Raw genomic sequence first — 25,722 nt, forward strand, 5'->3', positions numbered from 1 at the left:
TACAATCCTGTTCTAATCCATCTGTGTGCTGTCTAGCCGCACGCGCACGCGCTCTCTCTCTCTCTCCAGGGTGAGACATAACTTCCCTAAGAGCCAGGACCCCAACTGCTCGTCTGCTATCTCCAGTCACAAGCAAGGTGCGTGCGAGCTGTGTGCTGCCCCTTCAGTTGCGTCTGACTCTTTTTCAACCTTCTGGACTGTAGCCCGCCAGGCTCCGCTGTCTGTGGGGTTCTCCAGGCAAGAATACTGGAGTGGGTTGCCATGCCCTCATCTAGGGCATCTTCCCAATCCAGGGATGAAACCGGTGTCCCTTGTGTCTCCTGCACAGACAGGCATTCTTTACCACCTGGGAAGCCCCAAGCAAGCTCCAAGGGCTCAAGCAACATCTACTCTACCGGCCAGCATCATCGGACACTTTGTGAGGACTCACATCTCACATGCAGGTGGATTTTAAGGTCAGCACGCAAGGTGATCAGAGTCACGTCTTTGAAACTCTTTAGGGAGGCGCCAAGTTGGAAACCGACTCATCGGCTCATTGTCATCCCATGGGGTGAACAGACCACTGTTTCTAAGGCTTGTGTTTGGGGGCCAGGCATAGCAAAAACTGGTAGTCTTGTAACTCAATGGGATCCAGTGAGGCCCACAGGGGTCGCAGAGTCAGTGCAGCACGGGCAGCCCCCATCGCGCGCTGCTCTTTGCGAGGGCCCAGGGCTGAGATCCTGGGTCAGGCGCAGGGGAGGGCGCGGCACCAAGAAGACAGCAGCAGGGGACTTTATTCACCCTCCGGTGGTCTGTACAGAGGCGGCGGCTGCTCCCGCTGGTGGGGCGCGGACTCTGCGCTGCCAGAGTCAGTCTCTGAGTCACCTTTGGGTCTGGGCACAGGCTGGAACTTGAGCAGGACAGGCGGGGTGAAGATGGAAGCCTTCACAGACGAGGACGGTGTCTCCTCGGGGGCGGCGGGGCTACTACAGACTGAGGTCCTGTGCAGGAGACACAGAAGACATGGATTTGGATTCAGGAGGCGCACAGACCACACAGGGCCATCAGAGGAACACACCACGACCCCAGGCTGTGTGCCGGCCTCGCTGCATTCCTGCTCAGGGAAACCCCTCGCGTGGGATGTGTGCTCAAAGCTGTGCATTGCAGCAATGCTTGTGGCTGTGTAAACCTGAAGACGATCCAAATATCCGTCAGGGAACGCCCAAAGGAACCAGGGCACGGCCTGGCAGTGGACTGTTCAGCAGCTGTTCGAGGCAGGAAGCTGGTCTTTACAGCCCAGAGAGTCAAGACGGCCAGTGGTATGGGAGTGGGAGAAACAAGCTGCAGTGTGAGCCTGCCTTGATTTACAAAAGCAACCGATGTATTGGGACTCTCGTGTTTTATGTATTCATTTCTGTATTGTGAACTTTTCCCCATGCAATGTGTTCTGCTTCTGTAAACTTAAAAAACAAGAAGAACCCATTTTTGGTGACGGCACCAAGAGGCAGCACAGCTCGCTCAGAGAGCGCACGCAGCAGGACGCCAAGAGCTGTCCCCACCCAGGGGCGCTGCCAACACACGAGGGCAGCGGGCCAATGACGCTCCAGCCGCTCAAGGCGGGGGTATTCTGCATTCACTACTGGTGAGTTTCTAGGCTTTTGGGGGTCTTGAGTTTGGTTTTTTTGCCACACTGTGCAACTTGTGGGGTCTTGGTTCCCTGAGCCAGGCATTGACCCTGGGCCCAGACACTGGACCGCCAGGGAATCCCAGCGCTGGTATTCTTTTCTTTTTTTTTTTTTTTTGGTATTATTTTCAATGGGTGAATTACATGCCATGTGAGTACCTCAATAAAGCTGTTTAAAAACAAAAAAGTCCTCTAATGCAATGAAGCTGCAATCTCAACACTCAATGACATGGGAAATACCTGACAAAAAAAGGTAATTTAAAGAAAACCACACGTTCAGGAAACCCCTGATTTGCAGAACCACGTATGGAAGATCCCAGAGCTGCCCCAGCTGATGGAGTCGCCGCCTTTATGTCGGCCCCCGGGAGCCAAATGCTTTCCCACCATTACAAGCAGTAGGAAGGGGCAGCCACTCTCCAGCATTAGGGTCCCCGACGACATGAGGGTCCCTCCCACTTCCACACATCCTTCCAGGTCACACTCACCAGGGGAAGTGGAGCTTGTGCACGTTCTTCCTGGTCAGGTACGAGAAGTGGAAGCCCCCAGGATTGAGGACCAGGGGGGTCAGGTCGACCATGTGGCTGCAAGACAGGGTGAGGCAGGAGGCTCAGCCTCAGTGCGGGGGGACACAGGCCGGGCACGGGCCGAGGAGGAGGGGAAGGGAGCGCTCAGGATGTAGGAGGAACATCTGAGAGGGAGGCCGGGATTCCAGATGGGCCAGGGAAGAGCATGCTCCCCTAAGCCCTTCCGTCTGCAGTCTACCTGGGGCCCCGAATAAATCCTCCCACCTCTTTGGGTTTGATGACAAGCCAGTCCAGTTTAATTTCACTTCAGACCTCGAAACTTCCACTTTCTCCAGCTGCAGGAAACAAAGGAATCAGGACAAGCGTGGGGTTCTGCTCAGGAAGAGAAGCACCTTCTCCAAGAACTAGGGGGATGCTGTGCCTTTCCGCCAATTGGCAAACAGGTCAGGTTGTGCTGGGGGCCAGCCGGGGCTTAGTGTTAGGGGGACGGGGCCTGGGAGCTTGCGGAGGAGGTCCCACTGCTGTCTCGGGGCAGGTGACGGGTAAGCGGGAGTTGGGAGGGGCGGCCAAGGAGGAAGGGCGCTGCAGAGGCACTCCGAGGGCAGCCTGGATGATGGCCCCCGTGAGGAGAGGTGGGCAGCGGGCATCCCGTGGGAGCCGCAGGGTCTGGCCGAGTGCCCTGAGGTCAGGCAGTTGGGGTCCTGTGTGTTCCCCACCCAACACTGCCAGCTGAGTGGCCCTTATTATGCTGCCTGCAGAGAACATTCTGGGAGCCTCTACCATGGGGCCAGGGAATCGCTGGAGTGCTTCTGAGCAGGGTGCAGAGTCTGCCCCTCCACAGGCCACTGACCGATGTGCTGGGCAGAGGAGGGAAGGGGCCAAAGACCCTGGGCATAGTGTAGACAGCAGGTGGCGGGGCCGCTGTGGAGGCCATCGGCGGCAGCAGTGGTACAGGCGGCAGCAGGGCTGGGGGCCGGCACGGGGAGTTCGAGCGGTCCTGCCAGAAGATGCGTTCCGGTTTCTTCGGTTTCTGCTTCCTCCCCCTCTTCTTGGCATCTGGGACAGGAGGCTTCTGTGAGCATCTGCCCCAGGCCTGGACAGGTGTGGGGGGGCAGACAAAGGCCTGTGGGGGGAGCCAGGCCCACACAGGGCACCGGGCGACCACGCCTAAGGCCACCGTTGACGGCCACCCACACGCGCCATCTCCCTGGCCCCTCGGCCGCCCCACAGGGAAGTCTGAACCACCCAAGGCACAGGCCAGAGCCCTGCCAGGCTGTGTGCCAGGACAGAATTCCATGGGAAGCGAGAGTGTCACCACCTAAGTTACCTGCCACTCACCCTGGCGTCACCCACGGTGGAGCCTGCCAGTCTGACAGTGAGCCCACCAACGCCACCCAGCCCCGGGTCATCCTGCGGGTGTGCAGAGAGCCCATGGGGAGGAAGTCCTGCAGAAGTGAGCTCAGGGAGACACCCGGGGCCTCCCCCAACCTCTCCCCTGTCCTCATGAATTTGGGTCTTTCTACTGTTCAAATCTGGAGCCCATCAGCATAGTAGGGGTCAACAAGCCCCTCTGGAGAGAAAGCACTGCTGGGGGCACTGATGGAAGGCTGAGGGCCGGCACCTGGAGCAACCCCGGCCTGAGTCCCCATTCAGCACCACGTATGGCCCACGTGTGCTGGGCAACCTCCCTGGGCCTCCATTGCCTCTTCTATAAAACAGGAATAAATAAGGCCAGGCCAATGCCTCGGGAGGCTGTGATGAGAGCTACACGTGCTGTGGGGGTCAGCTGCTGGATGAAAGGGTGCCGTGGGACTGCCCCCACCCCCGCCCAGGCGTCCACCGCCATCGTACAACCCTGAACATGGACACACCCAAGGGCCGAATCCAAACCTCACCACAGCTTCAGAGCAACCGACCAAGACACACAGGCAGAGGGGAGTGAGCAAACATACCAGGGGACCCTGACAAGGGACACAGATCCAGTGGGTTCCCCAGAGGACAACACAGTTCTTCAGTCCAGGGCATGGGGGGCGGGGGGTCATGCCACCTGACGGGGGATGCCAACGGAGTGGCCTCTTCCTCGGGTGCCTTCCCGGTGTGGCAGTGAACGCGGCCGCCACCTTCCAGCTCCACCCTCAGCTGTCCCCATGTGAACACGAATTCGCCTCCCACTCAAACAGTGTGCAGGCCTCCGGGGTCCTGACCCACAGAGCCGGCGTGGAAAGGCCGCGCCGCGGGGAGGTCTGAGTCGGGTGGGCCAGCGCAGCGCACGGTGGGCTCACCCTGGGAGTAGAGGTGCACGCGGTGGATGCGTCTCTTCAGCTGTTTCAAGCGCTGGTGCATCTCCAGGGCGCTCACGCGGTTACAGCAGTTCAGCTCCCCCTGGACCGCACGCGACGCCTTGGCCTGCGAGGGCCGCGGGCAAGGCGGCGCGAAGGAAGCCAGACGCCTGAGCCGCCGCCTCGGGAAGCCCCCACGCCGGCGCCCCCGGCCGCCCCCCACCCCGGGCCCCCCGACCCCGCCCGGCCGGCCGCACCCAGAGGAAGGAGAGGAGCCCGCGCCGCTCGCACTCGGCCTGCTTGCCCGTGCGCACCACGCGCTCGGCCAGCGCCGGGTTGCGGTCGAGACTGCGGAAGAGGCGGCGCAGCGCGCGCTCCGTGCAGGCCGCCGCCTGCCTCTCGAAGTCCTCCTCGGAGATGAGCTGGCAGAAGGTCACAATCTGGGGGAACTCCCAGTCGAACTCGTCCAGGATCTCCATCCTCGAGGGCTTCGGCGGCTCGGCTGCCTAGGGACCGAGCGGCGTTCGGGGCGGAGTCCCCCGGGGCTGGGCGCGCCCACCCCACCCGTCCCCGGGAGACAGGGAAGCCCCCCCGAGGGTCGCAGCTCCGCCACCCTCCTGGCGGGACCCCCGGGGTCCGGGCGCGCCCAGCCCCCCACCCCGCCCCGAGGGCAGGAGCTCGAGTGCCCGTCGGGGCTCGGTCCGGGACGCACCGCTGTACCCCAGCCACCGCACGCGCCGCCGGCCCAGACCACTCGGGCCACTCCCGGGAGACCGCGGGCCGGACGGCAGCACGTAACAATGCCCGCCGCTCCGCGCATGCGCCCTCAGGCTTCGACGGGGCGCGCACCGCTGCACCCAGACCAGGCCCGCCCTCGTTCCTGGCAGGCCAACTTTCGCAATCTCTTTGAGACCCTCGGACCCCAGGCTGCCTCCAGGCCCCCCACATCCCGGCCGCTCCCCTCCTCAGGGTCTGTAGGTAGGACCTGAGGGACATCAATGCCCTGGAGACTTCTCTCTGCCCACAAACCCTATAGCCAGGAGTTTCCACGTTTTCTTTGGATTTACTCTCTAGCCTGTCCTCTCCACGTTAGGGTCTTCACCATTCCTTCTTGGACATCTTACCCGCTTCTTAGACATCTTACCGCTTCTTAGTCCCAACCCAGAACTAACTGAACCCCAAGTTCCCTGGGTTCCAGACCCACAGGTACGTGTCCCCGGGGGGGATGTTTCCTGGGTGTCTCACACTCAGCAGAGCAGAATCTGGCGGCTTCTTTCCCCCTCCACCCTCTCCAAAACCTGCTCCTCACTTCCCCTCTCCTAATGGCCAGGGACCAACACTGCCATCCATTCCAGCCTCTTGGTGTGAGCGGGGCTCCCTGGACTGCTGGTTCCTGTCCCCTCCCCACACCCCCTTCTATCAGCCCTGAGATCTTGAGATTTTTTTTCACCTCCTAACACCAAACCACCAGCCCCAGCTGTCCCCAACACAGGAGGTGGCCTTCACTCCCTCCACTTTGAGGCCTCCCTCCTGCAAGGAAGGTCTGGCCTGTGTATCTTGCCTACGGCTGCAGGCAGACTCAGATACATCTGCCTCCAAATCTCCATCCTGTTGCCTAGCCGGCCACCTGTGACTTACGGATTTGACTCTCAAATACGTAGTATGTGCTTTTGAAAACCAGGACAAGCATCCTCTGAGAGGTCAGGCAGGCCCTTGATTAACATCCCCTTCCTGCTTATGCTTATAATGCTTTATAGGTTTCTTTGGGTTTTTTAAAGCATGCCGTGTCAAGCATGGCCAAAAATGAAGTGTTTGCTTCTTTCAGGGGCTCCTAAAGAGGGCTTCAGCCACAGGTAGAAAATGTGATCTAGCGGGCCCTGGTGGAGGAACAGTGGGCGTCCTGGAGCCCAGGGAAGGCTTCCCTTAGGCGGGGACATTCGAGCAGAGCCTTGGGTTCCCAGCAAAGGCAGGAAACAGCTGCACGGCATGTTTGGCCATGGGGCACAGAATCTGACAGGAGCAAGGGGTCAGGCCTAGGAGGTAGCCAAGCATGCGTCATCGCCCCTCATCCTACCCTGGGTGCCAGGGCGTCCACCCCAGGGCAGGGGTGAAGTCACTGTCCCTCTGGGCACAGCTATTGCTGAAGGGTACTCCCAAATGCCCCTTCAGACACGAATGGGCCCCCTCTCAAGGAGGCAGGCTTGGATGGCTCCACTGGGCACATGAAAACCCTTTGTGTCTGGTCCTGATGCTGAGGGGGCCCTGCAGGCACGCCTGGGGCCGATCTCCTTGGCAGTCGGCTCCAGTCCCCCCGATTCCAGCTGTGTGGTGCGATGCTGGGCACTTCACCATCCCTCCTGCAGGCTCAGGGCAGCGCACATCCCTGTAAGAGAACAAGTGGGCATGGGTGGCAGGCACAGGGCTCCATTTCCTGAGCCCACCATCCACCCCAGCTAGCACTGCTCCTGCAGAGGACCCAGGCGTGCCAGGAAGGCCAGGCTCAGGGCACCCCCAGGAAGTCAAAGCAGGTGAAGCTCTGTCTGAGCCAGGCCCGGGCAAACCCTCCAGGCAAAGCAGTGGGCCTCTTTGTCCACAGGGTCCTGATCAAACCTCGAGCCGAGCTCCCTGTCCTACCTGGGAGTTGGTTGCAAAGATCCTTTTCAAACCATAGGTTTTCTGAGTCTGCCCCACCCCCTGTCCAGCCACAACCTAGATGGAGAGGTTGGGAAAGAACCTCCCAGCTCTGCCGTTCTGATCCTCCGATGGAGGGCCCGCCAGCCCAGCTCCGCACCTGTGCCTCCTTGCTGGTTAGTGGAGTGAGGTGGCCAGACTCCCTGCCCAGGCGCTGTGGGTGGTGGGTGGGGCCTGACCGACGCCCTTTCATCATTGCACTGCTTGCCAGGGGCGCACAGTAGTGCAACAGGGAAAGAGTGTCAGGCAGGCCTGCCAGCGCCTCTCCTGGGGGTCGGCCTGGATCTGAGACCCGGAATGCAGGCCCACTGGGGCGGGGCCTCTGCCTGGGGGAAGGGTGCCCTCTGACCCCAGAGGCCCAGGCCTGGCCAGGATCTCAAGTTTCCATGGAGAAAGGAGCTCGCTGGGCAGGGGGGAGGGGAGGGTGTGCAGGTCCGGGGCCGGCCTGGGGAAGGGAAGTGGCCGTGTGGGGGAAGGGGTCTCCAAGGCTGGTCCCGGATGCTTTGACAATATCATTGCACTGCTCCTCAAAGCACAGTAGTGCAACCTCGTCAGAGCACCTGAGGCCAGCAGGAGGGACTCCCACTGCCCCCATACACGCAGGGCGGGAAGCAAGCACGAGTGGGTGGGGCCAGGGGCCCATTCCTAGACAGCAGGGCGCGGAGGGGATCTCACCGGGGGGCTGCCGTCCCTGGGGTTCTCAGGACCCCCAGGGGAGCCAGACCTTCCCTGGCACCCTCTGGAGAGCCGTGGGTATGCGACCCCAGACAGAGGGGCGGCTCCAGCACCTGAGCGGGAGCGGACCGTGGATAGGGCGCACACACAAAGGAGAGGGGCCCGCGCTCCAGTGCGGTCAGAAGCCCACTGGCGCCTGAGGCGGGGGTGGATACAGCCTGACGACCCTGAGCCCTTGCCCGGCCCGCGCCTCGGAGAAAAGAAGGGTGACCCGCCCCCCCCAACTCCGGGCCGGGGCGCCCCCGCCAACTCAGGCCCCCGGCCCCGGCCCCTGGCTCCTGGCCCCCAACTTGGGCCCCTCATTCTGTCCCCGGAGACTCTGCCCGACGGCGCAGAGAAAAGAGGGACGAGGGGGCTTCCCGGCCCTCTGTGGGCCCCTGCTCGGAGGGAGGCGCCCTGGGTGTTGGGCCGCGCCCCTCCACACCAACCCCTCCGGCGGGAGAGGGCCTCCCTGTCCCGCGCCCCCACCTCGGACCCGGCTACTCACGCGGCGGACGCCCCTTCCTCCCCCCGGGCCACGGCAGGTCTCGAGAGGTGGCGGCGAGAGGTCCGGGCGGCCGTCCGCCCGAGCCGCCCCCCAGGACCACCCAGCACCTCGTGGCGCCCTCCGGCCGCCGGCTCCATCTTTAACCCGCTGACAGGCGGCGGCCCGGCCCCCGGCTCCTTAGCATAGCGCTGCGCCCATTGGCCGGCGCCGGCGAAGGCTCCGCCCCGCGCGCGCTCGTTGGCTGGGGCCGGAGCGATTTCAAAATAGCCTGCGGGCCCTGATTGGTCGCCCGCGGGCCGAGGCTACGGCTCCGCGGTTTTAACAATGAGTTCTGCGAACACTGCCTCCCCATTCATAACTTATCAAAGGGAACTTTGCCCGCCTTTTCGCAGCTCCAGTCTCCGCGAGTTTTCATCGCCGCCGGGGCGAGGCGCTTGCAAGCTTGGTTAGGGGCGCCGGGCGCGCGGCCAGACCCGCTGCGGAGGGGGCTACGACCGGAGGAAAATGTCCCGGCGCGCGCGCGCGCGCGCTCAAGCCTAAGCCGGCGCGGCTGCAGGTCGCCCCGTCTGGAGTACTGGGATTGCTCCCGGTGCCTCCGCGGTGGCGTGCTCGGCTGCGGTGGGCTTCGTGGCTGGGGTAACCCCCTCTCCGCTCAACCCCACCGCATCGCCTTACTTGAACCGAATGAGATCTGTGTGAAACCACCGGGCGGGTCTGGGCTGTGTGCAGGACAAGGTCTTGGAGCCCACCCCCACCCCGCCCCCGGGAGACTTGCGGATCCGTGGAAGGCACAAGGAAGGGGGCGCCACTAGGGTCCCTGCGTGATCGTGGATAAGCAGTCATTCAGTGCTTCCCGGGGGGCTGCCCGGGAGGATGGACATGGCGCCGCCGGCCCTCATAGAGCTGCAGTGTGTGAGTGTTGGAGAGGGTAGTACTTAGGCTACTGCGCATCTGGGCCCCCTCCTCTTTTATTCGCTCAGTCCAGAGCCTGAGAGCAAATGTTTCGGAAGGCACACAGAGCTGGGTTTGCATCTTTAGCAACCTCGGTAAACCTCCTCTGAAAAATTAAGACGATAATTGAACGTGCTGCGCTTCATAGATTTGTTGCTGGGAGCAAATGAGATGCTGTGTAAATCGCTGGCCGAGTGCCTGGCAGGCACTTAGTTTTCAATAAACGAGAGATCGGCTGCTGCTGCGGTTTTAATTTTTGGTCTTGTCCTGCATTCCGCCTGCGGCCACCTCACCTGCTCTCACAGCTTCAGCCTTCCCAAGGTTCCCTCCCGTGCACTGTTGGAGTCCGCTGTTAACTAACACTCCTCACTTGTGTGTGTGGTGGCAGGGCGGTAACAGAGGCAGAAGTGGGCTCTCACAGCTCAGTGGGGCCAGGGATAGACCGGAGGAGCGCCCCTGGGATTTTCAGTGTGGTCCACACTGCAGGCGCCCACACCCCAGTAGCACTCACCTCTACAGAAAGGATGCTGGCCGCCAGCGCCTGAGGGCTTCGCTCTGGCTGCAGGATCCAGGGCAAGTGGGAAGGGCTGCAGAGGGACACCCCACCACCCCGCAGCCCTCAGCCGGTGAGAGAAGGCGCCCTGGTTGGGTAACCGACTGTGGGTCCCTCTCAGCCCCACTCCTTCCCCAGTGTTTTCTGGGATCACTTCCCAACACATCGCCTGCACGCCTGTCTCAGGCCAGGTGAGCGGTGAGAGAGAAGGGGAGGGTAGTAGACGGTGCTCAAAAGGTGTGAGGAAAGCAGGACCTCCTGGGGGAAGGGGCCAGGGAGTAAAGGGCACAATCCTGACCCTCCCTTCCTCTCAGGTTTCACAGCTGGCTAGAGCTTTTCTGTCACGCCCTAAGGCCAACTGACTTCTCAGAAGTCAGGTGCTCACCCTCCTCCAAGGCCCTTCCCACTGGTTGCCACCCCTGGCCTCTCCTTGGGCTCTTACTCTCCTGCCGGAAAAGTGGCACCCTCTAACCCCAGCAGCGCGTCCTTCAGCCTGTAATCTCTGTCATCACCTCTAGAGGGCACTACGCACCAGCAAAACTGCTATTACCGTCCTCTGTCAAGGGCCAGCCGATTTATTGTTCCTTCAAGTTTCAACCCTTTTGACAGCTCAAAGTGTGACTCTTCCTCCAGGAAGCCTTCTCAGATGTCTGCAGGCGGCAGTCCTCTGTGGTTATCTTCCCTTGCAATATCTTTTGACGTTCTGTTAGGGCCTCCGTGGTTTGGGGCCAGCTGAGTGTGTGGGGTGCCAATCTGCACGGAGACAGGGATCTTGCGATAGGAATCTCCACCAGACGGGCAGAGTCCTGGCCCAGTGCTTGGTCAAAGGCAAGGGTCCAGACTGTCACAACTGCCAGGGGAAGGGATGCCCTTCAAGGGATGAGAGACTGGCCAGCTTGTGCCCATCCCAGCTGGTAGGAAGCAGGGCTGCTGCAATCTGCTGAGACCCTAGCCCTTATCAGGAAGGTTCATGGAGCTCGAGGTCTGGAGGCCATCTGAAGGTGGGGGGAGGGGCTGCGATGGCCCCGGGCAGTGTTGAGAGTGCACAGAGGAGCGTCCGAGAGGTCTGGACGGGTTCAGCCACCAGCCGTGCTGGAGACAGCTTTCACACTGAGGACAGATGCTGAGTGGGACCAGCTGGCAGCTTCAGGTCAGCCCCAGGCTCACAGCAAAGCGCGACCACAGACCAACACTCTTTAATCATAAAGGCACTTGAGAACCCCTACAAAGCCAAAGTCTCCCCCGAGAGTCATCTGCAGACAACGCCCCCCACAGCCCTCCGCCCCCCCATCCACAGCGCTCAGAGCTCATCATGGCCCCCAGGGGCCTCCGGACTGGGCTTGATGAAGATGCCTTCCATGGCCTTCCACTTATTGTGGGCGCTGGCACTGGCCATGCCATGCACCTCATGCTGCCCCCGGATTGGGCTCCCGTACTGCTCGCCAGTGACCGACAGGAACACGGAGGTGCCCACGTGCTGGAAGCGCACGGCTGCCTCCCGCTCCCAGTGCAGCCCTGAGCAGCGCACGGTCCACAGGTCCAGGTCGTCCCCCTCGCCGTCCTCCCCAAAGGCGCTCACCTCCTGTGGGGGCAGAGGGGATGAGGACAGCAGTCGTGACAGAAGGAGCCGAGTCCCCTATGGGCACCTGCCTGGCAGCGGCACTCACTTCCCTACACCTCTCCCTGAGACTCAGCTTCCACAGCTGCCACCTGGAACCACCGCCCCAGCCCCGAGTCCCCCCAACACGGGTTCTTCAAACACGTGCACACCCCTTCTCACCTGCCTGGGTGGCGACCACTGGCCCCCAAGGAGTCAAGACCTCCCCCACTCCCTCCTCCTCCAGTTTCTTCTGTCTTAAACCCTCTGACCTTCACTCAGCATCATGTCCGCCTCTTAGGCTGACAGTCAAGGTTCTACTATCTCATCCTTTTCTTTGGATAAGCCCCCAACCACCCTCTGTTCCAGCCCCACCGCCCTCCCAGTTCCAATGAACTCGCACACAGGCAGGCTCTTGCCCAGGCCTAGGAAGACGCCCATCTCCTCCCTGGATTCCTCCTCATCCTTCCAGGGCCGGCCTGAGTGCCTCCTCGCCACGGAGTTTCCCATTCTCCACCGCAACAGCCGTGTGGATCCCCCTCCTGGGTCCAGCTCCCGCCCAGGAGTGGAGCTCTCCAGCCAGACGGCTCTTCCAGCTGTGTCCCCGCGGAGCTGAAGGCTCCAGGGGGTAGGCGCCTGTGGGGGCCATCTCTCTGTCCCCAGAGTGGGCGGCGGGCAAACGCTTCTAACTTGACGCTCCCATTGCACAGAGGAAAGCTGGGGCTCTGAGCAGGTGCCCAGGCCCCGCGCTCACAAGCCAGGGGAGCTCACCTGGTTGTTGGTCAGCGGCGACGGGAAGTGGTGCGTGTGCAGGTTCTTGCCGGTGAGCACGTGCGTCAGCCGCACCGCTTGACCGCAGCGCACCGGGGACCCGCGCGGACACCCTCCCTCCGTGTCGCCGCGGATTCGCCAGTAGCTGTTGGCGTCGTCGGACGCCTCCACGCCGGTCACCGACTGCTGGCCGCTGCCTGGGGACGACACCCCATCCCCGGGGTGGCCGTCAACGTGGCAACGCCGACCGTCGCCCCGGACAACCTCCGCTTTCCCGACGACCTCGACCCTGGGACCCAACGGCTCCCCAAGCCGCTCCCCGCCCCCCGCCCGCCTCTGGTCGCACTCCGAGGTCCGCCGCTCCGAACGGCGTCCCGACCGCGCCCTCGAAACCGCCGGCCTCCGGCCCTGAGGACCCCCAGCCCCCTGGTCCGCGGGGACCCAGCGCCCAGCCCGCCGTCGGGCGGCCCCGGCCCCGGCCCCGGCCCGCGCACCGGATCCGTATTTGATGTCGTGCGAGTGCAGCCGCACCCGGTGCTGCGTGTTGAACAGCTTCAGCACCGACCCGCAGGTCACGAGCCCCGCGTCGGTTTTGGCGGCACGGCCCCCCGACAGCGAGAGGGCCAGCAGTATCCCCAGCAGCGCCGAGCCCGCAGCTCGACCGCGGCCCGCGCTCCACATCGCCCCGGCCGGGCTCCGGCGACTCGGCCAGCGGTCGCTTCCGTCTCCGCCGCCGGCCAATCCGGACTCCGACAGGGCCCGCCGAAGCAGCCAATCACCGGCCTGCACGGCGCTCCGCCTCTGCTGCCATTGGGTCCGCGCCGGAGAGATCCGCCCCCAGCTTCGGCGAGCGGCGGCTGGGAGGGCCCTGGAGACACGAGGAAGGTTTTGATTGGTCCACGCCTCCGAGGGCTGACCAATGAGGATCCAGGGGAGGCCCGGGCGGCTCCAAGCCGCGGGAGTGCAGGATGCCAGGCGGCTGCCGGCTAGGGCGCCGCTCTAGCGCCCGCCGGGCTCAACAGCCCGGTTCACCCTATCACCTTGATCTCAGATCCCCTGGCCCTCAGTGATGGTGTCCCCCTCGGACCCCGGGTCCACAGCTGCAGGGTCTTGACGTTGCTCGACTACTAGATTATGTGGTCACGAGGGGACACATCTCGGATTACGCAGCCACATGCTCCTCCAGTCCCTAGCCTGAATCCTCCAGTCGCTCGAACACTGCCCCCTGACACTGGGTCACATCAGTGTCCCTGGACCCTGGGGATTCTGAATTCCCTGGGCCCTTCCAGGGCAGAAGCTCATGGTCTCTAGGCCACTGGGCAGCAGAGGGCAGCAGGGAGCTGTGGTGTAGAGGCTAGCAGTCATCAGAAGGCCCTGAGCTGCCTCTGGAAGTGACTGCAAACCGAGCCTGGGTGACTGTGTGTCCCAGGCTGGGGACTCACTGCCTTCTCAGAGAGCTGTCTGCTCAGTCCTGTAAGGCGGGAAACTTACACTGCTGTTTATTTATTCATTCGTGGAATATTCTAACCTTGACTTCACTCCAGGGCCTTCAGTTCAGCCCAGCCCAGGAATCGGCTGACTGCTCCGCACTCGGGGCACCAGCAAAGCAGGGAGAAAAAAAAAAAAAAAATGTCCATGTTTGATTAAATCATCCAGGATTTAGCATTCAGAAAATCCAGGATAGAGTCATTTAAATTACAGCAATGGATTAGTTTTCGGTTTTCATATTCCCCCTGACTCGGTGCTGATCCGCTTGTGGGCTTTTAGTTCCCTGACCAGGGATCAAACCCGCACCTCCTGTGGTGGAAGTGTGGAGTCCTAAGCACGGGACCACCAGGAAGTCCCAGTTTTCAGGCCTAACATTGTCTTTATTTGGAATTCCATGTAGGACAAGGTGACGATCTTTTCAACACTCAGTGTCTAAAATGCTGTCTGCCCTGGATTTAGTAGATCCTACCCTGGAGGGGCCTCGAAACCAGGCAGAGGGGCTGGAGTGCGATCCAGACACAGCAAGGAGCATCTCAAGTGCAGTATGACCAGCCCAGAACTTGCAGCCTCCTTCCCACTGCTTTGCCCCTAGGCTTCTGATTTTGAGTAATGGCACCCCTGTTCACAAATTCACAAGCTCTTCAAGCCCCAAACCAGGGATTCATCTTTGATTCCTCTCTTCACCACACCCCTCCCATCTACCCCAACGCATCTTGATGGCTCTGACCCTGAACAGCTTGGAAGGCATGTCTCCTGAGTCCCCGTCAGCACCCTGAACCAAGGTACCCCATGTCCCCTCCAGATATCTACCACACCGCTGAGATGTCCCTGCTACTCAGGCCTCTCCCAAGACATTCTCCACCCAGGAAAGTGGTTTTTCTTAAAAAGCATAAATCAAGTCACACGAGGTGCCTGCTGAAAGCTGCCAATGGCTTCCCATTACACAGCAAGTAATCTCCCCGCAAGGTGAAGACAGTGTCCCAAGGCCAGCGGAGGCCATCCCTGGCAGTCCAGTGGTTACGACTCTTGCTGCTTCTGCAGGCGGTGTGGGTTTGATCCCTGGTCAGGGAGCTAAAATCCCACGGTCCCGCGGAAAAAGCACATGGATTCCAGAACTGCTGCTCGGAATAAAGAGCTGTCTGCTGATCCAAGAGCAGTAGAGACCCCAGGGATAGAGTCAGGGAAGTCAACGTGCCTCTCCCTGAGTCCCTGGAGCTGCAGGGGCAGGGTAGAGGTGAGGACACCCAAACAGGACCAAACAGGCTGCCCTAGGAAGGCAGAGGGGAGGAGGGTGCTGAGCTGTGGATACAGGATGGCCAGAAGCTCTGGGAGGGCCTTAGACATGAGATCCTCCAACCACGGCAACAGCCGAGTCCACAGACCCTTCGAGAGAGAGAGAGCTGTCCTGTCCTGCCCAGGGCCGCTAGGGAAGGGGCAGCCAGTCCACAGCCTGCCCGACCAGCAGAGGGCGGTGTGTCCCGGCAGAGCCACCCCTCTATGGAAGGGAAAGCAATAATCCCAGGGGCTGTGCAGGGGTGGAGACAATGCGTCCTAAGAGGCTTCCCTGCTGGCTCAGCTGGTAAAGAATCCGCCTGCAACGCGGGAGACCTGGGTTCAATCCCTGGGTTGGGAAGATTGCCTGGAGAAAGCAACAGGTGCCAACTCCAGTATTCTGGCCTGGAGCATTCCACGGACTGTATAGTTCATGGGGCCGCAAAGAGTCGGACAGGACTGAGTGACTTTCACTTTTGAGGCTTGAAGAGCCAGGAAGATTCAGACTGGAGCAGAGAAGAGCCAGGAGCAGAGCCCAGGAGGTCACGGGGCTCAGGGCACTGGCAGGTGCCCCCTGGGAGGCTGGGCTCAGCCCACCGGGGGGAGGGTCTGGGCCGTGGGGCGCGGATGTGTGGAAGGACACCTGAGATCTCTGACAGGAAAACCATGCTGCGTCAACACAAGCTTTATTTTTCCTGTTGGCTCCCACGAGAGGCTCAGCAGAGCTCCTCGTGGGTACCAGCCATTCTGACCTCTGCTCGGGCAGGGCGGGTGCAACAGCCGTGGCCAGTGGGGGCAGAAGGAGTGGGCCACGGAGTGCTTGGTGAGGCCGCATGGGGCCTCACGGGAGGTCACTGGGGCCTGCCCCGGAGCCTGCCACGGGGGAGCTGACTGTGGGCTCCCCTGGAGGCTCCTGGGAGCTCGGGGGCTGGTCCTCGTCTCCAAGGAAGTCTTCCTCCTGCTCCTCCTCCTCTTGCTCCTGCTCTTCATCCTCCTCAATGTTCTGCTGGTCCTCCATGTCCACTGTCTGCTCGGATGGATGGGAGGCCACGCCGGCCTTGGTGGGGGACAGGAACCGCTTGGCCTCCGGGGGCCTGGAGTGCTCCTGTGCGGGGTGTGGCCGAGAGCCCTGGGGCCTCGTGTCGAGGCAGGGGGGCCCCTTGGGCTTGTCCCGGATCCTGTGGCCCCTGGCGGAGACCTCGGAGGGTGTGGCGGGGGTCCCCATGCCTCGCCGGGGGGTGCTGCGCTGGGAGGTCGGCCGGGAGGGGGGCCGGAACGCCAGCCGGGAGGAGCGCCGGCTGGACTCAGCCTCCTCCAGCTGGCGCAGCAGGCAGTGCCAGTCGACCGTGGAGGACAGGCGGATTCGTGAGCCCTTCACCTTCTTGAAGCCCAGGAAGAGGTCCATGAGCGCCTCGGTGACTGGGAAGGAGATGAAGCCCAGCTGGTTGGTGAGGTTCTTCTCGAAGCTGTACTTGTGGATGAGCAGGGACACAGCCTGATCCTTCAGGTAGCCGACGAGCTCCTCGTGCCAGGGGTCAGAGAGCTGGGACACACTGTTGGGCCTGGACAGGACGGAGGGCAGCGGCTTCTTCTTGCTGAACTTGTGGCCGGGGCTCTGCGCAGGAGTCGGGGGAGGGCGAGGGAGACGGGTCACGCATCCCTGCCTGCCCTCTGGCTTCCCTCCCACCCAGAACATCCTCCACGGCACCCACACGGCACAGCGCCCGCTCCACGCTGGGTGTGGCCTCACCAGGTTGGCTCCACTGGCCCGTTGGAGAGCTGGGCTGGGGTCCCATGTGCGTGCCCACCCCGGTCAGTCAGGCCCAGGGCCAGGCCAGTGACCTCAGTCCCCATGTAGTCAAAAGAGGGTCTGCACAACCCTCACCCACAGAGGAGGGAAGCATGCCTGAACCCTGAAGGGGTGAAAGCACGGTGGGGGCGACGCAGGGGAGCCACCAGGGTGCGGCCACCCACATCCTCTCTCCACACTCAGCCCGAGGAATGCCCTCTCCGCGGGCAGACTCCCTTGGAGAGTCCCACCCTGGACCGCAGGACCACAGAGGGTAGACCTCAGACACAGGGCCCCACTCTGGGCTCAGGCCACTGTCTGCAAAGGACAGGACCCTCCCCATTCTGGGAGGGCCTCCGAGACTCACGTACAAATGTTAAAAAAAAAAAAAACAGAATAAAAAACAGCCTTTATTCATCTTTGACAATACGTGGCAGTGTCTAGGCCTGGACTCCGGCTGCACTCGTTGGCTCATAGCCGGCCCCCCACCCCCCGGCTCAGGTGGTGCCCACAAGGGCCTGGCAAGAAACCTGGGTCCTGGCCCCCCTGCCAGTAACAGTAGTGGTGGCTAGGAGCGGTGGCGATAGGACCCCTTCCACTGCAGACCCGGCCCTAAGACCCCGGGCCCCAATCTTGAGGAGGTCACCTCCCCCTCCGGCAGGACCCGAGATGGAGAGGGGCCCCCGAGCGCACAGGTGTGGGGTGAGCGCAAGGAGAAGGGGTTTGAGGAGGAGGGGTGAGGAGAGGCCAGCGGAACCAAGGCCCGGGAGGCGCCGCGGACCCGTCGGAAGGGCGCCTCCGCCACCTCCCAGGGCGCGGGCGGGGTGAGGCGCGGGCTCCGCCAGGGCTGGGCCGGCCGGCCGGAGCTCAGGGGCTCCGAGGCGGGAACGGAAGGTGTCTGTACTCTGGAGTCCCGGTCCAGCCCCCCCTGCTTGGGGAGGGATGGAGAAACCTTGGGCTCTTCCGTGGCTGTCACTTCAAGCCGGAACCTGGTGGCCACTCGAGGGCTAGACACGGGAGAGCCGCCTTCCTCGGCCTTGCCGCGACCCCTGGGCTCGCTGTTCCTTTGCTGGGTCCGGGGGCGGGAGGCCGCGGTGGGCGGTGACTCGTAGAGCTCCTCCCCGTCCGTGGGCGTGGCTATCTTGGAGTCGGACTCCCGGGCCGTCTCCCATTCCGACGGGAAGAGCGGGCCGCCGTCGCGGCGGCGGGCGCCGCTGAGCTTCTCTACGGCCCGGTTGACCACGTTCTGCAGGGCGGGGAAGAGGTGGTGCTCGGCCAGGAAGTCCAGCGTCCGATGGGGCTCGCGGAGCGCAGAGTAGCCAGGCAGCTCAAACGACGCCGGCTGGCTCAGCAGGGAGCTCATCTCCTTGTTCAGCTGCCGCCTGAGGAAGCCCAGCTCGCGCTCCGTGGGCCCCAGCTCTGACGATTCGTGCGTGTCCCAGCTCGAGCCCAGCGGGCCTGAGAACCACGACAGGGGCTGCTCTACGGCCCACTGGCCGCTGGTCTGGCTGTCCAGCGAGTCCCCCAGCAGCGAGTCCCCGTGGGAGGAGGGCTGCGCCAGGCCTCTCTGCAGAGAGAAGGGGGCCCCTCAGAGACGTCCGCGGGCGGCCAAGCAAGGCCTGGTGCTGGGCCCCCGGCGGGGGTCAGCCCAGCAGCCTCCCCCCCTCGGGTCCGCAGCCCCCGACCTCACCCCTCGGCTCTCCAGCTGCAGCAGCCGTCTGAGGCTCTTCTCCAGCAGGAGTTGGTCCGACAAGGGTGGCAGTCGGCCCAGGCCCCGGGAGCCCAGGTCGCTGTCCCGGCTGTGGCATCCTAGCCAGTCGGCGGCTGTGCAGCTGCTGCGGGAGTCGGACAGGGAGCTGGAGCGGGAGGGGTAATTGTTGGGGCGCCCCACGCAGAGGCCGGGCCGGGCGCGGTGCCGGCGCAGGGTGCTGAGGCTGGGCCGGGCGCGCGCCCGGCGCCGGCCCCGCGGCACCTCCACGGGGTCCTGCACTTCCACCAGCGGCAGCCCCGCGTCGGTCTTCACGGTGGCCATGCGCTCCGTTGCCTCCTCCACCACCGTCTGCAGGCTTTCCAGCACCTGGCCCTCGACAAGGAAATCCAGGAAGCTCCTAAAGGGTCGAGGGCCCTCGGGGTTTCTGCAGCGGCCTGAACTGCCAGAGGGGTCATGCGAGGAAGGCGGGTGTGGCCTGTGGCCCGGCTTGGAGGCGTGGCCCATTTCTGAGAACAGTGGCTTCTGAGGTGGCTGCCCCTGAGCAGACAGGCATGTCAGGGTGGGCAAGGATGCCCCGTGGGGAGGGGGGGAGGTGTTCCTGGGGGTCCTCCTAGAGCACCGGCAGCTGGGTGGGGACTGGGCAGTAAAACGAACGGGGTTTTGGAGCCAGGCAGCCCAGGCTCTGGACCCTGGCTCTGCCAGCTTCGGGCACGATGCCCTCTCTTGAGGCCCCTCACTTGCAGAATGGAGATCTGTTCAGGGTGGCCCCGAAGCTTCCCTGGCACGTACACTTCACACACACGAGACGTGGCTGGGCAGTCTGAAAGCCCGCTTGTGCCCTCACCCAGGGCATGACTGGGCAACCACAAAACCCCTCAGCCCTGCCCCACTGCCGGTCTCCTCAGACCACCTGCGGTCCTGAGCCCTGTGCGCCCCATAGCAGCGGCTGCATCTCAGCCAGAGGTCCCCAGGAGACTCTGCTTTCTCTCTGGGGTCCTCCCAGGCCTCTGGGGGTCGGGGGCGGGCACGGGGAAAGAGCCTGGCAGAGGTGAGCAGGGCCCAGCAGGGCGGCGGCGGAGTGCTGAAGACAACAGGTCACTACGCGGCCCCCAGAGGACATCCGTGGGGGATGAGGAACGGGGGGGCTGTGGGCTGCTGGGGAGCACGGTGGGTTCCCCACTTACCCGGGCCACGTAGGTAGGGTGGCCGGCCTCATCGTCCGCCAGGTAGCCCGAATGGTGGCGGCAGCTGGCCATGGTGCGGATGGCCGGGCCCGCTGCCCTCCTCCTCTCTCCTCGGTTGCGCGGTGGGACCGCAGATTCCTCTCTGCGCCGGGCGGGGACATGGCGTGAGCGTGCCCCCCGCCCTCCGTGGGTCGGCGTCCCCGTCCGTCCGTGGACCGCTGGTCCCCGGCTTTCCGCACCCCGCGTCCTTCACAGGTCCGGCCGGTCGTCTGCTCGGAGCCCCCTGGGCGTCTCAGCTCCGTCCGTGTCCAGAGTCATCTCTGGGCCCGGTTGCGCCCGCCCTCTGTCCTCCTGGCCCCGGCGTCCGACCCGGGCCCCCGGCGACCCACTCACCAAGCCGGTGACCCCTGGGCTCGCGCTCCGCTGCGGTCCGAGCGCTCCGCTGCGGTCCGAGCCCTCCGCAGGGCGTCCGAGCAGCTCGGGGCCGCCAGGGGGCCTGCTCATTTGCATCCCGCGTCCTGATTGGCCTGCGGCACGCCGCTCGCTCGCCGGCTCCCGCGGCACAATGGTTGGGGCGGGGCCCGCGGGGCCCCTCCCTCACGCTCCGGCTTTGGCCCGCCCACATTCCTAGTCTGCGCTGGAGGCACGGCTTGTTGCTTACGGACGTGGTCCCGCCTGGAGCGGGGAGCCTAAGAGACGAAGCCACCGCCTGCCCCCAAGGTGATACAAGCACCTTCCTCGGCTCCTCTCTGGTCCCTGAGTTGTCCTGGGCTCCTGCTCGCGGACTGTCCTCCACTCGCCCAGTGTGGACATCCCAGCTTCTGTCCCTGGCGGACTGGAAGGAATCCCGCCTCTTAAATCACAGACTAGCATCAATTCCCAGCTCCGAGGTTTCCCGGCCGGGGCAGCTGAACCCCTCTAGTCGCCTGCTCCGTCTCCGTAAGTGGAGCTGAGTGTCTTTTCACACGGGTTTGGAGATGAAGTTAATCTTCCTACAACACTGGCACTCTGATAAAACCTTGACCTTGAGGTAAATCTTGACCTCCTCTCTCTCTTCTACCTGTCTGCCCCAAGGCTCTTCCTAATGCAATCCGTACAGGTGTCACCTCCTAGGAGAAGCCTTCCCAGAAGGCTCGTCCCCCCAACCAAATGACCACAAACCCCACCCCACACTTTGCCACACCATGTGGTTAATGGATTATCAGATCATGCTCCCTGGAGTTAGGAACTGTGGTTCTCACCCCTAATCTACGATCTTTCTAATATCAGTAGGTGCTCAATAAATGTGAATTTCATCCTTCCAATCGAGTACCCTCAGGGCCTCTAGACTTTCCAGGACCAGCTTCCCAGTGGAGAAGGATGATTGAAGTCCCACAATTTAGTCATCACTATTGAACACTTTGTTGACAAACGTCCGTCTAGTCAAAGCTATGGTTTTCCAGTAGTCATGTACAGATGTGAGGAATGCACCATAAAGAAGGCTGAGCACCGAAGAATTGATGCTTTCAAATTGTGGTGGCGGAGAAGATTCCTGAGAGTCCCTTGGACTGCAAGGAGATCAAACCAGTCTAAAAGGAAATCAACCTTGAATATTTGCTGGAAGAATTGGTGCTGAAGCTGAAACTCTTTGGCCACCTGATGGGAAAAGCTGACTCACTGAAAAAGAGCCTGATAGTTGAGGACAAAAGAAGGCGGCGGCAGAGGATGAGGTGGTTAAATAAGCATCACCGACTCAATGGACATGAATTTGAGCAAACTCTGGGAGATGGTAAAGGACAGGGAAGCCTGGCATGCTGCAGTCCATGGGGGTCACAAAGTATCAGACACAACTGAGCGACTGAACAAAACTGAGTACAATCGTCCTTATGCCAAGGCCCTGGTGAAGGACTCTTTAAGGCCTCCAGTTCTTACTGCGCCCCCCACGGAGGTGGGTTGTTAACTGTTATTCTCCAACTCAGCTCTGCCCTTTCCGCCCCGAGGGCAAGCAGAGTGCAGGGACCAGAGCCGACCAGAGGCAGGCCAGCGCTCGGGAGGGCAGTCCCAGGCCAACACACTAGCCCTCTCTGAGCCGCAGTGCCCTCATCCTAACGCAGGAATGACGTCACCCACCTCAAAGGCTGGACTCAGGTACTGCACTTCCCAGTCTCGCCACATGAAAACGCTGGCTGTCAACCATGGTGACTGTAAAGTCATTGGTAAGGAAAGTTTTTGTGGATCACAGAGGAAAAAAGGAGGTCATGAAAATGTCAAGTTGTGGCCTGGCACAAGGCTCAGAGATGGAAGCTGGGACGGATGCTTTCTCAGATAAAACCATTGGTACACAGGCTTTCTCTTTGTTCAGAGCTTTTACAAATCAAGAAAAAGCCTCGTTTCAAAAAATCAACAAAAGACAAATAAGCAATTTGTAAAAGATACACAGCTAATAAAGACATGAAAAAGTTCATAGTATCAAAAAAAAAAGAAGAAGAAGAAACACTACGAGGATGGAATGCCACTGATGTGATCATTGTCTCCTCAAAACAACAAACCAAAAAACTTTGAGGTGGAAGAGCAGAAAGCTTGGGTGTATTTCTTAGAGGAAAAAAAATACCAGGAGACACTAGCCAGAAAGTGAACGGTGGTGACCTTGGGGGAGGGTAAGAGGACTGTTTGCTTTTTTCCCCAGGTTTGATTTTTCCGTTTTACCTATGAAACATTTTTGCAGTCACTGCAAGTCTCGCGCTCGGGGTGGGGCCGGGCACCCGGCTTGCAGGGACCTCGGGGACCGGCAGGCGGCGAGAACAAAGGCCGAGCGCGGGCGCGTGCGTCGGGGCGGGGCCTCGGGCGACGTCTGGGGCGGGGCCTGGACCGTCCGCCCGCGCGCTCGGGCCCGGCGCATTCAGCGGATGGAGGCACCATGGCCCGGCTTCGCGTGCGGCTGGTGGTCACCGCAGACGACTTTGGCTATTGCCCGCGGCGCGACGAGGGCATCGTGGAAGCCTTCCTGGCCGGGGCTGTGACCAGCGTGTCCCTGCTGGTCAACGGTTCGGCCGCCGAGAGCGCGGCTGAACTGGCCCGCAGGTGAGTGGCGGCCCTCCTGCACGGTCCGGGGCGGGCTCGGGGACCGCCGTCCGCGCCGCCGATGCTCCCCGCTCGCGCTCCGCCCGCAGGCACCAGATCCCCACGGGCCTCCACGCCAACCTGTCCGAGGGCCGCCCCGTGGGCCCGGCCCGCCACGGCGCCTCTTCGCTGATCGGCTCCGAGGGCTTCTTCCTCGGCAAGATGGGATTCCGGCGGGCGGTGGCGGCTGGAGAGGTGATTCTGCCCCAGGTGCGCAGGTGCGGCTGCAGGAAGACGCTCAGGGCTGCGCCGCGAGGGTGCCCTGGACCATTACGGGCTGGACTGGGGTGCCGGATGGTTCCCTGGTTCAGACACAGGGACGATCGCAGCGGAGCGCCGGGACAGGGTCCCCTGGGGAGCTGCTCCCGAACGTGTACTAGATAACTGTCACCTTCGCCCTCCAGGTGCGAGAAGAGCTGGAGGCCCAGCTGAGCCGCTTCCGGGAGTTAATGGGCAGGGACCCTACTCACGTGGACGGCCACCAGCACGTGCATGTGCTCCCAGGTGCGCGGGACTGGGCTCCCACGCCGGGATGGGAGTGTGAGGCACGTGCCTCGCCCTGACTTCGCCCGGCCCGCCCGCAGGCGTGTGCCGGGTGTTCGCCGAAGCCCTGCAGGCCTGCGGAGTACGCTTCACTAGGCTGCCGCTGGAGCGCGGGGTGGACGGCTGCGCGTGGCTGGAGGCCCCAGCGCGCGCCTTTGCCGGCGCCGTGGAGCAAGACGCCCGCGCCGCCATTGGTCCCTTTGTCCACCATGGCCTTCGGTAAGGCCCCCAGCCCCCTGACGAAACCCCCTCCACCCCTGTGCGTCTGGCTGGCTGTGCCCCCGGCTGGCTGTGCTCCCCTCCCCATTTCTTAACCTCGACCGGGGTCAGGCCTCCTCCCGCGGGGTCCCTGGCCTAGCCCTCCCACCGAGGCCTTTTGGTCCTGCTGCTGCTGCCCTGGCACCCACAGGTGGACCGACATCTTCGTGGGCCTGAGCACCTGCGGCCGGAACATGTCCACGCGCCGAGTGCTGGAGGCACTGACTCGGGCCCTGGAAGGCATGCCCACTGGCCAGGCAGTGACGGCCGAGCTGATGGCACACCCTGGCTACCCGAGTGTGCCTCCACTTGGGGGCTGCGGGGAGGGCCCCGACGCCTTCTCCTGCTCTTTGGATCGCCTGCATGAGCTGCGTGTCCTCACGGCGCCCGCACTGCGGGCTCAGCTTGCCCGGGATGGCGTGCAGCTCTGCACCCTGGAAGACCTAGACTGCAAGAGGCCCAGAGAGGGGGCCCCCAGCAAAGCCACTAGGGAAACCTTTCTGGAACCCTCCCCACCGTGACCCTGGCAGACAGCTGAGCGCTAATGTCCTTGGCGCACAGGAAGGAAACCCGGCCCCAAAGCCCGCGTTTCTGGGCCTGGACACTGTCACCTCTGGGCCCAGGTCCTCACGGCACGGGGTGGCGGCCAAGCTTCTGCAAGCGCTCTGGTTGTGCGGGGCAGCCGTGACCTCTGGGCCTGGGCCCTGCCAGGCGTGGGGGCCATCACACCACTGGCATCATCCTTGTGTGGGCACTAGGAGCAGAGGAGGCTGTGTTAATAAAGTGGCATGTTTCCTGTGAACCAGGCCCAGGAACCTTCCCACACACAAGAGCACGCCACTCTGGGCCCCTGAGGTCACTCTCCCAGGAGCGGTCAGCAGTGTGGTCCACCTTGGCTCTGCCCGTGCCTCGGCTCTCTTCATCCTTTTCTTTGGGGGGAGGTAGTGGGGGTTGGAAGAATCTCTCTCAGGCTACAGTTCTGGGGGAAGCCTAAGTCAGCGGTCCTCTGCCGCCCCAGGGGGCGGGCCTGAGAAGGTCCTGCAAGCCTGCAGGAATGTTTTACGTTTGCCCAGGAGGGATGGTCTTCTGCGCACCTGGGGTCCCTCGTGAAGCATGGATGCCCTGTGGGTGGGGCTCCGTTCTTATCTCACAGAGTGTCACGTCACAGCACTGGTGTCCCCGTTCTGCAGACCCAGAGAAGGGGGCCACAGCTGTGAGGCTGCCTGCCCACTGACTCGTACCTGCTGGGCCTTAGTCTGGGTCAGGCGGCCACTGGGGCCAGAAGAGCCTGACGCACGAACTGACCACGTGAGGGTTGGGGGGCCCATCCCGACTGGTGGCTTCAGCCCCTCTTTCTGGTTCAGGCTCCTCCCCATCCTTCCTTGGACCTTGACTTCTCCAGCTGTGGGCCCTTTCCTCCCTCTCAGAGTGCCCCGCGCATGGGGGTCTGTATGTGCTCCCTGGAGGGGGGGGGTCTGCGTCTGCTTCCTGGAGGGGGTTCTGGGGTCTGCGTCTGCTTCCTGGAGGGGGTTCTGGGGTCTGCGTCTGCTCCCTGGAGGGATCTGTGTGTGCTCCCTGGAGGGAGGGGGTCTGCCGCTCCGAGAGCAGCTGGCCGTGCGGCCCTTGGCCCAGGAGAGAGTGTGGGTGCTGGGGGAGCCGGAGGGTCTGCGGGAGAGGCTTCTGTCACCAGGGGGCCAGAGCGGGAGGAGCAGAGGCCCGCAGCAACCGGGACAAGGAGACGGAGGGCTGGTCCCAGACCCCACGGGGGGCACTGCTTGTGTCCAGCCTGCTGTGCTCAGGACGGCCCAGACAAGGGGTTCGCTGTTACCCACGGTCCACCAGGCACGGGGCAGCTGGGACACAGCCCGCAAGGAGCCCACGGTCTCTACACACAGGGGGACAGGCGTGGGGCCCGGGCTGCTGTGGGAGGGGACACAGCTGAGCGTGAGGGCAGAGCCTCCATGTGGTGTGGCTCACAGTGCCCGCCGACCAACACCCAGGAAGATGGCACTCCGCACACAGGACCCGCCGGCACCGCGCTGTTCGAGGACTGGGCTTCACTCAGCTCCGCTCCTGGTGGGGTGGGGGAGGAGGGAAGCGGGCAGGGAGGAGCCACTGCAGATGGTG

The 25,722-nt window shown here is 62.8% G+C and overlaps 4 protein-coding genes across 4 annotated transcripts; 1 reads left to right on the forward strand and 3 right to left on the reverse strand.

The window, feature by feature from the left end:
- Positions 1 to 750: 750 nt before the first annotated feature.
- Positions 751 to 5,286, reverse strand: LOC120871419. The gene is made up of 7 exons (XM_040251310.1): positions 5,179 to 5,286; positions 4,724 to 4,972; positions 4,470 to 4,593; positions 3,038 to 3,243; positions 2,452 to 2,522; positions 2,149 to 2,244; positions 751 to 980 (listed from the first exon to the last, which is right to left on the reverse strand). Exons 1-7 carry the CDS (start codon positions 5,284 to 5,286, stop codon positions 773 to 775), a joined length of 1,062 nt encoding a protein of 353 aa, XP_040107244.1. The 3' UTR covers positions 751 to 772.
- Positions 5,287 to 11,021: 5,735 nt separating this feature from the next.
- Positions 11,022 to 12,996, reverse strand: SDF2L1 (stromal cell derived factor 2 like 1). The gene is made up of 3 exons (XM_040251218.1): positions 12,746 to 12,996; positions 12,252 to 12,448; positions 11,022 to 11,465 (listed from the first exon to the last, which is right to left on the reverse strand). Exons 1-3 carry the CDS (start codon positions 12,930 to 12,932, stop codon positions 11,184 to 11,186), a joined length of 666 nt encoding a protein of 221 aa, XP_040107152.1. The 5' UTR covers positions 12,933 to 12,996; the 3' UTR covers positions 11,022 to 11,183.
- Positions 12,997 to 15,852: 2,856 nt separating this feature from the next.
- CCDC116 (coiled-coil domain containing 116) lies at positions 15,853 to 19,889 on the reverse strand. The gene is made up of 4 exons (XM_040251311.1): positions 19,696 to 19,889; positions 18,491 to 19,048; positions 17,777 to 18,367; positions 15,853 to 16,626 (listed from the first exon to the last, which is right to left on the reverse strand). Exons 1-4 carry the CDS (start codon positions 19,765 to 19,767, stop codon positions 15,853 to 15,855), a joined length of 1,995 nt encoding a protein of 664 aa, XP_040107245.1. The 5' UTR covers positions 19,768 to 19,889.
- Positions 19,890 to 22,573: 2,684 nt separating this feature from the next.
- Positions 22,574 to 24,397, forward strand: YDJC (YdjC chitooligosaccharide deacetylase homolog). The gene is made up of 5 exons (XM_040251220.1): positions 22,574 to 22,755; positions 22,845 to 23,004; positions 23,199 to 23,298; positions 23,379 to 23,556; positions 23,747 to 24,397. Exons 1-5 carry the CDS (start codon positions 22,592 to 22,594, stop codon positions 24,114 to 24,116), a joined length of 972 nt encoding a protein of 323 aa, XP_040107154.1. The 5' UTR covers positions 22,574 to 22,591; the 3' UTR covers positions 24,117 to 24,397.
- The last annotated feature ends 1,325 nt before the right edge of the window (positions 24,398 to 25,722 follow it).

Source organism: Oryx dammah, unplaced genomic scaffold, assembly GCF_014754425.2.
Source record: "Oryx dammah isolate SB20612 unplaced genomic scaffold, SCBI_Odam_1.1 HiC_scaffold_12, whole genome shotgun sequence".
NCBI classification, from domain to species: domain Eukaryota; kingdom Metazoa; phylum Chordata; class Mammalia; order Artiodactyla; family Bovidae; genus Oryx; species Oryx dammah.